This window comes from Choloepus didactylus, chromosome Y (assembly GCF_015220235.1).
Source record: "Choloepus didactylus isolate mChoDid1 chromosome Y, mChoDid1.pri, whole genome shotgun sequence".
Classification (NCBI taxonomy): Eukaryota; Metazoa; Chordata; class Mammalia; order Pilosa; family Megalonychidae; genus Choloepus; species Choloepus didactylus.
In genome coordinates this window covers 8,352,201-8,365,857 of record NC_051335.1, presented here as the reverse complement: position 1 = coordinate 8,365,857, position 13,657 = coordinate 8,352,201, and the positions used below count along the sequence as shown (strand labels likewise).

Here is a 13,657-nt window from a genome sequence, read left to right as displayed (position 1 = left end):
CACTGCAAATCATGAATATTGCCTCCATAAACACCAGTGTGCAAATTTCAGTTCTTGCTTTCAGTTCTTCCAAGTGTCCCTGCTTTCATTTCTTCCAAGTATATACCTAATAACAGGGTTGGTTGAAGGATCATATGGTAACCCTATACTTTAGCCTCTTGTGGGGCCACACACTGCCCTCCACATGGGCTGCAAAATTCTACTTCCCTTCCGGCAGTGATTAGGTACATACCTCTCTTCACATTTCTTCCACACTTGTATCTTCCTGTTTATTTTTAAACAGTTTTATTCACACTGCATACAGTCCATCCTAAGTAAACAGTCAGTGGCTCCTTATATAATTGCATAGTTTGGCATTCAGCACCACATATAGAGGAAGAAAAATGAAGCCTAAAAAATAAAAAATTAAATTAAATTAAAAAAAGAGAAACAACACCACCATACCCCTCCTCTTAATACCCCTCTTATTGGCTTTTGTATATTGCCTTTGTTTCATTTCATGGCAGTATATTACAATGCTACTGTTAACTATAAACTCTAATTTACAATCATTATATTTTTCCAAATACCATCCCATTTTTAACACCATGTAATGCTGACATTCATTTGTTCACCTTCATGTAAAAATATCCTTATATTTGTTCATTTAATCACTGTCATTGACCACTCTTGGATTTGCTGAGTTATATAGTCCCAGTCTTTATCAGCTCTCTTTCCTTCAGTGTTATAAATGCCCCTACCATTCCTCTTTCAACCATACTCACAGTCATCTTTGTTCATGTACTTAGAATATTGTGTTACCTTTAGGTAGTATTGTGCTATCCACTTCTGGATAGCATCGGAATATTCTTTACTCCTTCAGCATCAAATGCCCAGTCTCTACATTCTTGCAATCTCCTGATAACTTGTGTTCTCAACGTTAACTCTCAAAGTTTGCTCATTAATGTTAATTCATCTTAGTGAGACCATATTTGTCCTATTGTTTCAGGCTAATTTTGTGCATCATGACATCCTCAAGGGTAATCCATGTTGTTATATGCTCCATGGCTTTATTCTTGTCTTACAGCTGCATAATATTCTATTGTATATTTATTCCACAGTTTCTTTATCCACTCGTTGATTGGTGGACATTTGGGATGTGTTCATGTCTTAGAAATCATAATAATGCCACTCTAAATATTGTTTTACAAATATCCTTTTGTGTCTCTGCCTTCATTTCTTCCAAACATATATCTAGTAATATGATTGCTGGATCATAAGGCAGTTTTGTTCTTAGTTTCCTGAGAAACCACCACATTGCATTCCAGAGTGGAATCATTTGCAAGAACACATCAATAGCATTGTTCATTTCTAAAATGACCCCTTAACAGAATGATTTAAATCCGTGTCCTGGTCACGGAAACATTTCCTAATAAGTTTAATTTCTTTGTGTACTGCACTGTTAAGCCTTTGCTACCTTCTTTAGTGATGTTGTAGCATATGGATATAATAGCTATCCTATGGCCAACACCAATTGCTGTGTGTCGGGGTGGATTGTGGGAACTCAGGGTTGGGGCCTCTCCCACTTAAAAATATAAGACAACAACACACAGCAGCTTGTGTGGTCCAGACAATAGATATCAATTATCCATCCGCCCTGGGAGGGCGGGAACGTGCAGATGGCCATTCACCCTCCCGGGATCTATTAACCAGACCTTCCCAAGTTCTGCCGGTTCCCGGAACCAAGACTGTTATCCTGCTTAAAAGTATCATACACTCCCTTCTTAGCAGGCAGTTAATCTGTAGGTCACAGGTCCCCCTTTATCTTCTACCCAGTGGAATGCCTCTGTCCCGGGCCCCTATAATTGGCCCTGTAGACTCCCGCCTAAGCATGGAGTGCTAAGCGGAATCTCTGAAATGCCACCTTCAGAGCTATCTCCTGTTCATAAGTCCCATTCACTCAACGACTGAGTCTGTGCCTGGTTTGTTCTTAGGTCTCAGAGCTGTGCTCACTCCTTCCCCCAAGGCCTTGGGAATGGGTCCAAACACACAGCCACTGATAATTGGATCTGTGAGAAGGCTTATCTATACTCCCTACCTAATAGGCTCATTTGAGGATTAAATGATACAATTAATGTGAAATGCTTCAATCTGTGCATGACACTAAACTTATTTTGACAACAGGCCAGTCAGAATGAAGATGAGAGAGAGACAGAGAGACTGACTGCTTTTAGGAGCCTACTTTTCCCAGACAGACTGCTTGCTAGCCTGTGTAAGGAATTCTGAGTTAATATAGATTGGAGAACATTCTTTTTTCCAACAGTAAAGACATTTCTAAGGTTTCATCCATCTGGTGTTACGGGAATCTGTATAATAAAATGAAGACTCTTGGGTGAAGTGTTATAAAAAATTAAAAACATAAATGTTTCACCAACCTGTGGGCCCCTTGAACACTAAGCCATTTCTTTTGCCATCGCATACTGCCTTGTAAAAATGATAAATCAAAAATAGCTTGTCTCTCTTTTCTGTCTTGCTCCTTCCTAAGCCCCGATGTGCCAGAAAAAGTGTCCACAAGTATGATTCATTTGCTGCTACAACCCCTCCCTCCACCCTTGTATACCCTGTTTCCAACAGACAGGTAATTTCCAGGCAGAAATTTAAAAAGCCCCAATGAAAAGTGTTTTGTCATTGAGTGTACTCAAAAATGAAACACACAAATATACATGCAGAGACAAACACGATAGTGTTTATTTCACTTTTCGTATTGATACGCCAAATTAATCCAATCTCATTCTGTTTTTCACTATCCCCTCCTTTCTTCCTTGCATACTTCTGAAGAGACCACTGCTTTCGTATATCTGAAGATGCTGGGCTCAACATTGTTCTGTTTGAGCTTCTGTCCTCTACAGGTCAAAAGGAGAGAGTACCCTAGAAAACACACAAGAAAGAGAGAGAGGTAGAAAGAGAGAGGCAGAGACAGAGAGGCTGATCAAAATTGGAATTTATTAAAAAATAGAACAAAGGTCCTTTCAATTTCCCTAGGTCATGCACTGGTCAGTCTGTGTCTTTCCCTTTATTATCTCTTTAAATTCTAACTCCTAGTTCAAAACGAAACCTCACTGTCCATGCAGTATTGCCTCTGTTCTTTGTGTGACAGTTGAAGAGAAAGAAATGGACATGAAAATTCAAAGAAAACTGTGATGATCAGCAAAGATAAGTGATGCAACAGTTGTGTGAGCAATTCCATTAAGATTTGTCTATTTTTAAGGGAAGGCGGTTGAAGAACCTTAGGTGAGCAAAACCCAAATGCTGGAGCTAGGAGCGGGGCTGACGCCCAAGTTATGCTGCTTAGGAGTGGAGATGATTCCCCAGTGCATCCAGGTGTGCTTGGCTTAAGCTTTCCAAGTTATATGCTCTTTTGCACTGCAGTGCTGCGGGACACTGATTACGTGCTTCGACTTGGCGGGCCTGGGCTGGGGGACCTGATCAGCCCCTGGGGAGGGTGGTGGGCACGGGCGACAGCGCCCTCCACAGCCCCCCAGGCCTGAGAAAGTGAGGCCGGAGGCAGGCCCCATTTCCTCACCCCAAAGTACAATCGTTGGGGAGGGCTTGCCGGAGAAAAACCCCACCCCCGTGCCTTACCCGTACCCTCCACCCTCTTCGTTACCGGAGCAACTCCCGCACCTTTTCAATCAACCTCCACGCCCTCTCAGAACCAATCCAAGCCTTTAACCCCTACAGCTACCCCGCCCTCTAAACCGCCCGATATAAGCTTGTACTCTCCCCTAATAAACTCTCTTGGCTTCTTCATCCTAAAAGAAAGGTGTCCCGCCTGTTCCTTTCTCGCCGCCCTCCATACTTTGCACGCCTCCGCCGGGGACCGGGCCCAGTCCCCCGCCTCGCCCTCGCCTCCGGGAAAGAGCCCCCGCCGCCGGTACCCTCCGAGCAATCCTGAGAGCCTAGGATTTAGCAACCGGCCGCCACTCCCCCCCACTAGACGAGTCAACGACGACCGCACAGTGCTCCAATGTTGCTGTCTCAGAATGACTCCCTGGGTGACCTGGAGTTACTCACTGCCTTACTGTTACCGTCCATTCCTGCACTGGAGAAGTGAGTGTCCCAGGTAGCTGACAGGTACTTGTAATTCCCACCACATTGCATCTTCACCTGTCTGCCTCTCTGTTCCCTCGCCCGGTATCTTCTGTCCTCGGGTAATATTGCAGGGGATTCAGCCACAGGTCCTCGCAGATGACCTGGTAGTGTAAACAGCATGGTGAGGTGAGGAAGTGGACCCTATTCCCACCCCCCAAGAAACTGGGAAGCCCAAAAGATGGTTTCTGATATTGTCCACGATGGCCTCACCTCAGCAATCCTATTAGACATTGCCAAGTTGTGGTCAGAGAATAAGGCCAGTGTAGTGGCGACTGCATTGTAGGCCTCCTGTTCACGATCACGGAACCACTGGACTGGAGTGGAATGAGATTCCCAATACCCTGGAGGAGGAAGATGTGAGAAAGATCTTGACCACCTCCCTCCCTAGCCCATCCAGAAAGCCACCTCTTACCAGTGATGGTAACATCAAAGACCTTAGTGATCACTTCATTCTGGAAGTAGGGGTTTCTCCATAAGAAAAATGTGATCTTGCAGCTATTCATGGGATGGCTAAGTTCTTCTACCTGAAAGGAAAAGGTAGAGAAGGTGATACCTTTAACTAATAATGTCTTTCCTAGGGAAAACACTTTTTTCTCATTGCATTCTGTGTCAATGCCTCTCGCCCTCACTTGCTCATCCCGAGGACCGATCCTCCCCAACTAACCTCCAAATTGATCAGGTAGTTGAGTATGTCCACATCTTGGTCACTGATCATAGCTGACATCTGAGGATGGTTGAGAATCTGTATTGGGTAAAGGAGCTTAAACATGCTAGGGATGGAAGGGAGAGATGAAGACCATGCACATATGGAGAGCAATGAGATGCCAGGTAGGACATCTACCAGGTCTCCCGGCATTGCCAGGCTATTTTCCTCAGTCCCGAACCTTCATCAGAGGCCTCCTCATCTCTCTGCCTCCTGAGCGTGCTGCAGTCTGTCTAAATCTGTTTCCGCACCGGCACTCTCTGAGCTCTCAGTGAACATGTGCGGTGTTCATTTCAGGCAGTATCCTGTGCTGTGTATTAAATGAAGTCAGCAACTCTTTAATTCTGCAGAAAGACCTGAACTCCTACACAACAGGCAGGAACCCTATGTTATGATCACAGTCGGAATTCTCACAGAACCTGTGTGTTGCTGCAGCCCCCTCCCACTGCTCCAGAACTGCTCCGCCCCCTACCCCCGCCCCAACTAAAATGTCCCCGTTCCCGGCTGGGGCTTCCTCCCCACACCCCCTTCCCTAGTCCACCCTCCTGGGAGGCCATCACCTCTGAACTGCCGGAAGGATACGGTTTTCACCCAGAAGCCAGGAATGCCCCTGATGATGCCGCTTCTGCGATCCAGGAGGGGCTTAAGCCTCTGAATGGTCTGGCGCTTCAGCCGGCACAAGGACCGGTTACCGTGCTCAGCTCTAACTGAAGGATCTGCAGCGCCTCCAGCGATGTCCGGGACCGCATGTTATCGAACCCTGGCTGGGCCTGCCCACGCTCCTGCCACTCCTCCGGGCTCTCCTGCATTTGCCCCTGCGCCTGCACCTGCTCCTGCACCTCCTCTTCTTCCACTACCTCCACCACCTCCATTACATCCCCCTCCACCACCACCATCTCCTCCCCTATGTCTGGCGCCTCTCTCACTTCCAGCACCTCAATTTCCTGTAGCCCCACCACCCAGATGACCACAACCTCCTGGGTCGGCTCTTCCCTCGGCTCCTCAATAGCAGTGACCTGTTCCACTGCCCCTACGCTACAGCTCTCTGGGAACTGCACCCCCGGAGGCTCCAGCGGCTCTCCTACCAGAAGGCCGCCTGCCGGCTCACGGAGGTTTTCTGAGCATTCTGGAGGTGCCGACGCCTCGCCAGGACCTGCTTCACTCGCCATGTGGCCCTGGCCCGTCGCAGAGAAGGTGAATCCCAGGCCTCTCTCAGGCACAGCCCGGCAGAACCACCCAACGGCTCCCGGACTTCAGACTTGCCTTCCGGGAGTCTGTTGGGCTCGGAGAGCCTGGGCGCATGCGTAGCGGTTGGTGACGTCAACGCGCCCGGCTTTGGCGAGAAAGAGGCCCGTGCCATGCCCCACGCCGGTCCTCACCGCACACACCCGCCCCTCGCCTCCTCTGCTCGCAGAGCATGTGGGCCTCCACTGCTGGCAACTGCCCGCCCTCACACTGGGCTGGACCCAGAGCCCGCGCCTGCAACCCGCCACCTAACCTTCCTTTAGCGGACTACCCCAGGGCAGCTGCCAGCCTGTAGCAGCCGGGTGGGGAGAATGCACGGCCTCCGTGATTGCCAGTGCCCCCCGTCCGGTGCCTGGGTCAGTACTGCGAGGAATTTCTTACCCCGTGGTGGGAGACCTCCCCTTTCACCGTCTCGCTCCACCTAGCGTGTAGCCCGCCGATTCACCAAAGAGGAGTCCACAAACCTGCTAGCAGCCGCCTCGCCCCAGTGCCACGGGGACCAGCCCTTCCCTTGTTCTGCTGTGTTTTCTGTAGGGGCGACAAAGCCGGCACCCTGACCCAGAAGCTCCCTCTCACCCAGCAGCTTAAGCCCCACCTGGGTCACAGAAGCAGCAGCATCAGGGACATTCCTGGCCTCTGGGTCAAAATCTTTCCACCGTGTCCCATGTTGAATAAAGAGAAATTGATAGTGGTAAGGATGGTGAGGAAAAGGAAGACATTCCACATCCTAGAGGAAGTAGAATCTTAACTCTTTTGTTCCTGATACATGAGTGAAAATGATGGAGGGCATTCTGTATAATGGTAGTTGATCTTAACTCTCATATTCCTTCCAAACAAGAAACTTTGTAATTGCAAAGAAATTCTGAAACCTGTTGTTACACAGGTTTCAGAATGCTTGGTAGGATTTCTCCTGGAAATTGTTTTGTTTCTCCATAGTTGCATGCCTCCATTTATTATTTCTACTTTTGATATACACATGTTTTAAAGGTTACTAACATAATAAAACTTTATCTGTCCTCAGATTGTCATCGAATGGAAATAACTTATTTCCAATTAATGAAATAAATGATGAGGTAAGATAAAATATTATTGACCTTGAAGTAGTAATTCTTAATTTTGCAAAGAATTACCAGTCATTTTACTGGAGGAATGGTTGCAAATATAAAATTTTAGGATCATGTCAGGTTAACAATATCAACTCAAGAAATTCAATTTCCCTGTTTTTTTTTTTTTTCTTTAGACGTAAAACATTCATTGAAAGAGTTACTAACTTCCAAATGTTTCATTACTGGTAAACAAAAACCTAACTTCCCTTTCTTGTGAAAATATGAAGTTTTGAGTCTTATGAAATATGAAAAAATGTAGCAAAGGACCTGCATTAATTAATTCAGCAAGTAAGCAGAAAGCAGCCCATTATAGAGACAATGACTATTTATTAATGGAATATCTAGGGAGGGCTTACGGAGCGTTACATCATTGTTTTTCTCTGAGGTTTGTCCATCACAGTGTGGACATTTCAGGAATACCAGATATTGCCTTTGGACTACAACAGACTCTGGGCTGCAATAATTATTATTGAAGAAAGTGGCAGTGTGAGTGCCTGTTTCATTCTGCTAGAAGACTTAGGATTCTCTACCCAAGACATGAGGTCTCTGTTTAGGGGATGATTTGCCTTTGCTGATGTGGATAAGATCCAGGAGAAGTGTGGACTCACGATGGTAGCTAGAGCCTTGAGACTGGTGAGGCCTATCTGTCTCCAGCTACCATTGCCAGACATTGGTCTGCACATAACAGCACTGCCTGGAGTCACTGGCTCCTGTGAAGTTAAAGGTAGAATTTAGATTTGAATAATTTTCACCAAGGTTTTATTAATCCTAGAATTTGTCAAAGGGCAGTGAGTAAAAATACATAGAAGACTGGGAAAGCACATAATTAAATCATCCTTATTTTAAATTGATTCAGGTCAGAAACACATACACAGACACACACACAATCGAGGCTCAGACAATAAGAGATCATCTGTAACTGGAGAAATAGAGGTCTTTTTTTGTTGAACTATGAGGACACAATAATTAAAAGGATATTATGTGAAGTGCCTAATTTGTTTGGAGGGCACAAAATTAGTTGTTCAGCGTGGGTAGAGAAGAAAAACAATTGTAAAATAACTAGAGATTAGTAACATACTTTTTAGGAAGCTTGTTCTGTATCAAAGAACTTTCGTTTCTTCTCACTAATCCAGGATTCACTTTCTAATATAAATCATTTAAGAATAGGGAGATCTACATTTTTATTTAGATACAAAATCACAGATTCTATTTACCTGGATAAGAAAAAGAAAAAAAGCTAAACAACTTACCCCATTTGTGTCAGAGCCCGAGGCCTGGGTAATGAAGCAGATAATAGAAGTGCCTATGTCAGGGTAGAGGTGGGCACAGCTTGAAGGTCCCATTACCTGCATCTGTAACATTTCTGAGTTTTCATCTGTTTCTCCTACAAAGAAGAATGGAATTAAAGAAGCATAAGGGGTATTTGTTTATATTGAAACACCAGGCTTTGAAACAAGACAGTGTTCTCTATCATCATCTTAATTTGTATCTCTTTTATCTCTACCTTATGCTAAGAGATTTCATTTATTTTATCACATATTAATACCATTGGCATATAACCTCACAAATTTATTTATTCCACATCCTTCCTTAATTATAATTCCTCTCCTCGTAATAAAACAATCCCTCTGATTTGTAAAATTGTAGTTAAAAAGTCAAGTCTATCCTCATTTTCCCAAATAGGTAGAAAGAAAATAAATAAACAGAACATAAACAACTCTTTTTCTTCTGTTCCAATGTTAGCTAAGAGTGTGTCTTATTTGGATAAAATCTTACAGTTACTAATTGAAACAGCTCTGATTTAGTTCTTTATTAAACTTTAATAAGAATATGTACCTTTTAAGCCTTTATCCAACATGGCTGATGTCCTTATAAAAAAGGAAACTGAACCCAGAAGTAGAAGCCAGAAGTAAGAGAGAGCAAAGTGAGATCGACCCATGATGGAGGATTTCCATCACCAGAAGACTACATACTTTGGAGAAGGCATTTTGGACTAAACACCTCCAAGATTTTGGGCCAATAAGTTATTGTTTAAGCTAAGAAAAAAAAAAGATCCTCTACCTTTCTTGTTTTAGAATATTGACCTACTGAGAAAGTTATAACTGACCTGGCTTAAGAATTCGAGGCCCAGAGAGCCAGCATTCTGAGCTATTCAGGTTCTTCAGATGTCCCAAAGGTGCAAGAAGCTGAATGGGGGTCTGAATCTCTTGAAGCAGCAGCAATGCTAAGTCATTTCTTGCTGCTCCACTCACCAGTTGGAATCTCTCATGCAGTAGAATGGCAGACACCTTAACAACTCTCAGAGGTGCCCCAGGGTGCCTCAGGCCCAATATCACAGCAGTGTCTTCAGGATTCCTATGTGTGTAGGTAGAGATAAACTGGAATACATTTACCATATTCACTAGAATAGATTCACTGAGCTTTTAACCCCATTACATTTTCCAAAGTACTTCCTTAGCTGTAATCCATAAGGCCTAGGAAGTTCACCTTCAGAGAAAACGGGAGCCTACGAATGAAGTCAGATTTTATAGACAATGGTATTATAGACTGACTTATTCACAGAGAGAGTGATCCAGCAAATATCCTGAGGGAAATGTCTTACTTAGACTGAAAGAAAGATGCTATGGGGAAAAGAGAGATGTTTTGGTTGTATTATGAAAGCAATCTATCCAAAGAATTCAGCAAACTAGTTTGGGGATATTGGATCCCAGGGTTATGGGAATAGGCAGGACACAAACTTACATGTTCCTGACACAGTGAGCAGCAGTGAGAACCCAAGAGCTGCTAACAAGGGAACCACTGCAAATTTGACTGCCACAGCTGATAATCATGGCCTGCCAAGGCATGGCATATCGTAGAGAAATTCGATCTGCCAACGCTGAAAGAAATATTAAAAATAAATTCAGCAGAATTGTCCTCTCTAGCCCATATTTAAAATTTTCTCAACACTCCTAGTTCTGCTATTGTAGGTCAGCATTGTTTAAAGTGATTTGCAAGCACAAATTCTTCTGCTTAATTATATCCATGCTATTTTTCCTGCAAACAATGCTTTTCTTATCATAATCTTTTCAAAGCTAAGGTTTCTTTTTGGCCCAGTTCAAATTCCTTTTAGTCAAAATAGTGGGAACCACTTCAGCTTCCCATTGTTAACATAAGTATTAATTTAAACTAGTTAGGATTTATTTGGGCAGGTAAACAATAAAATAGGGAATAAGTAATTTGATCTGAAAATGTTAAATAAATTAAAACTTTGGAGTTAGAAGACAGCTTATCTGATCTGGAGGAGGCTGGGCCTGCTAAATTTAATATCTTAGTAAGTTATCAAATGGACAAATTAACTAGGAAATTCAGGTTGGAAGCTTAGGAAAGAGGTCAAATTCAAGAAACACATAGAGTTCCTCCAAGAATGTGTGAGTGAAGCAATGAAGTGTAATGCACGTATTAAATAATGGGTGGAAATAACCTGCTAACAAACGAGTAAGTAAGGGAAGAGTAAAGGATGAAATGAGAAAAATAATTAGGATCTTCTGTGAAGTAGCCTATTTGAGTTTTGCTGAGTGAAAATGGTTTTGGATTATTTGGGAAAATAAGTGATTTAGCTTTACTTAATATTTTAAAAGGATCATTCAATGTGGATATGCAGAAAACAGTTTTAATTTGGGGGAAATTAAATGTGTGGGAATATAACGATGTCAAAAGTAGCTTGCTAAAGGGGTCAGGGGAATAAGAGTTTTGTGAAATAGACATTGATGATTCTGTGATACATTTTGTAATAACCAAGAAAGATGAGAATCATATGTAATACAAAATTGTGTATATAGAAACCTATAAAAACCATTGTTTACTATGGTAAACAAAATAAAATAACGTGAACTTAAAATTCTTCTATTACATTTGTAAGGCACTGCATGGTAACAAAAAATAACTTTGTGTTAAAAGAATAAGATGTTTGAGTCTTGGTGCTGGCTCTAATATTTCTTTGCTCCTAAGAATATATACATTCTACTTCTCTTGGCATCAGATTAATCAATTAAGATAAACATTTTGTCCCTGTTCTCTGTATCATATAGGGATATTATGAAAGTTAAAGAATTGATTAGGTATGAAAAACCCTTGTAAGCCATAAAGCCTTACAGCATGGTAAATGATTCCAACTATTTGGTAAGTATAAAGCATTTCTCAGAAAGAGCTTTTTCTCCCTGCTTTGCTCCTTTTTCCACTTCCCTTCTCTTTTCTTCCTTTCCTTCTCAATACCTCCCTCTCTACCATTTACTTGGGGCTTACTCTGAGGCTGTGGCAGAGAGATGAAGTGTGGCCGGATAGAAGCAGGAGTGGAGGTAAAAGCCGAGGCATTGGTAGAGGTAGAGACTGAAAGGGAATTGGAAGCAGAGGTGGTCATAGGCCCTTGCTGAGACCAGGGTGCATGGCTGGGCCATGTAACTCCCTGGAGCCAGAAAAGGAAAGGGCTCACTTTGCTGAAGACGTAGGGCTTTGTGCAATGCTCATCAAAGTGACTCAAGATTCCCACCTGCACCCAAGTGTCCTTTTGTTGTAGATGGCACACTAGAGGTGCCCCTAGGTCACCCTGCAAAAAACAAGGAAGAAAATATTCATGCATATTTTGAAAGAGGCCAGATAGTAGCTTTTGCTGTTGAAGGATAATCCTCTTTTTCTTCCTGCTTTTCACACCCCTTCAACTTGTCACCTTACAGCCGGCCTCCCCCATAGCTTTCTTGGCCTCCACACAGAAAGTGAATTCATTCAGCTTGGGCCAAAATTGGGCACAAGTACTGGCTTGCAGGATGCTTAGATGCCTTTTCTGCAGAATTCCAGGACTTCCTAATAGAAAACACAGAATAGAAAGGATTTTAAACTTTAATTTAGAGGGAAAATATGAAGGGAATGATAATGACAAATACTCTACTATTACTTATGAGAGGACTACTGTTTTCCCAATGTGTGTTTCTCAAACCATCCAATGTCATTTCCATTACTCACCCCTCATGAGGGACCAACTGGGTAGCCAGCAGTCATATAGCTGTATGTTCTTCTTTTGCTCTAAGTTCTCCTCCAGGCAGATGGGAAGCACCAGGGGTTGGAAATGCAGTGGCTGCTTCAGTAAGATTAGCCCAGGGCCCAGAGGTCCACTAGGACCTAGGTAGGGCATGGCCCGATGAATGCCTACAGTCTGAGCTTGGGCAGGATCCTGAAGATCAGTAAGCCCCACCTGGACCACGGCCAGAGCTTCTGAGTTTTTTCTAGAGAAAATTTCATGAGTCTTATTATTTCCACATTTCAAGGCTGGAAGAATTTTGGGATCACATAAATCAAATGAAATATCAGTGACTATTAAAGTACTACTCCATGTAATGTCTTATTAGGCCTGCTAGCAGTGGACACTTTTAGGGATGAGAAGGTAAATGTTATCCTTGTTAAATTTCTCGCTTAATTATTATACATCCTAATATTTATTGGATTCCATATTTAGCAATATGAACTTTGAAAGTAAAGAGCTTAAATATTCCACTATAAGACGTGAGATTTTGGAGACTTACTTCTTCTACCTGAGGCTTGTTTTCCCTATTTGTATTAAGGACTCTATGCTGAAATAAGAAATTACATTATGAACCCCCAAAGAATCTTTTGAAAGATATTATTATTCTACAGATGAATAACTTTAAGTTTTAATACACATTATACTTCAAAGTGTAAAGTACAAAGCTGGGATTCTGATTTAGTTATACTTTAAAACAAAAACAGAATTTCCTTCATTTTATAGGTAAAATTATATAAAAAGAGGGTATCTTTTCATTTTCAATAAAAAGAATCTATTTACTTTGGAAACTGAAATTATCCTGAAAACAGATAAAGCATTAATTTGGAGATAAATGAATAAATAGGATTAAAAATAGAAAATATCCTATTCCAAACATGGAATTCATTACCAAAGTCTAGGAAAATCTCTTATGTGGGGTTTGGTATATATCAGACATATTTTTTTGTTAGCTAGTGAAATAAATCAGATGTGATTACATCAGGTAAAAAATGCAGCACATTTTACTTCTGCAGCTAATACTCACCATCTACTTCAAAGAAAGATATCCACTAATAACCTCAAAGTTTTCATCATATTGTAATGATATCTTAATCCTAGAGTGACTTGCTAAGACTTACATGAAATTGGCACATCTAGCTGTTGTAAGGATCCACTGTTCATTCAATATAGAGCCAGCACAGAAATGGGAGAAAGACAGTTGTACAGAAACCATCCAAGGGAATTCACCCACTTCTGCTTCCCAGCAGTTGGGACAGTGGGGAACGAGGCCAGGGCGTAATCCACACTCTGCATAAGAAATCAAAATGTGGGACAGGGTGAGGTTAGTGATCCTACCCTCCTTTCCTGAATGTGTTTTCTATTTTTAGCTTTTAAGAAAATATTTGGAAATTCAACATCTTCAACTTTGGGAAAATG

At 42.5% G+C, this 13,657-nt stretch overlaps 2 protein-coding genes across 2 annotated transcripts; both read right to left on the bottom strand.

Annotated features, from left to right (window-relative positions):
- Positions 1 to 4,142: 4,142 nt before the first annotated feature.
- On the bottom strand, positions 4,143 to 6,003 carry LOC119524004 (testis-specific Y-encoded protein 3-like). The gene is made up of 6 exons (XM_037822693.1): positions 5,527 to 6,003; positions 5,417 to 5,485; positions 4,796 to 4,873; positions 4,544 to 4,655; positions 4,342 to 4,472; positions 4,143 to 4,232 (listed from the first exon to the last, which is right to left on the bottom strand). Exons 1-6 carry the CDS (start codon positions 6,001 to 6,003, stop codon positions 4,143 to 4,145), a joined length of 957 nt encoding a protein of 318 aa, XP_037678621.1.
- A 497-nt stretch (positions 6,004 to 6,500) lies between these two features.
- LOC119524003 (chymotrypsin-like elastase family member 2A) lies at positions 6,501 to 11,584 on the bottom strand. Its single transcript, XM_037822692.1, has 6 exons — positions 11,470 to 11,584; positions 9,928 to 10,063; positions 9,293 to 9,540; positions 8,436 to 8,569; positions 7,634 to 7,895; positions 6,501 to 6,727 (listed from the first exon to the last, which is right to left on the bottom strand). The coding sequence occupies exons 1-6, from the start codon at positions 11,582 to 11,584 to the stop codon at positions 6,501 to 6,503; spliced, it is 1,122 nt and encodes a 373-aa protein (XP_037678620.1).
- Positions 11,585 to 13,657: the final 2,073 nt, after the last annotated feature.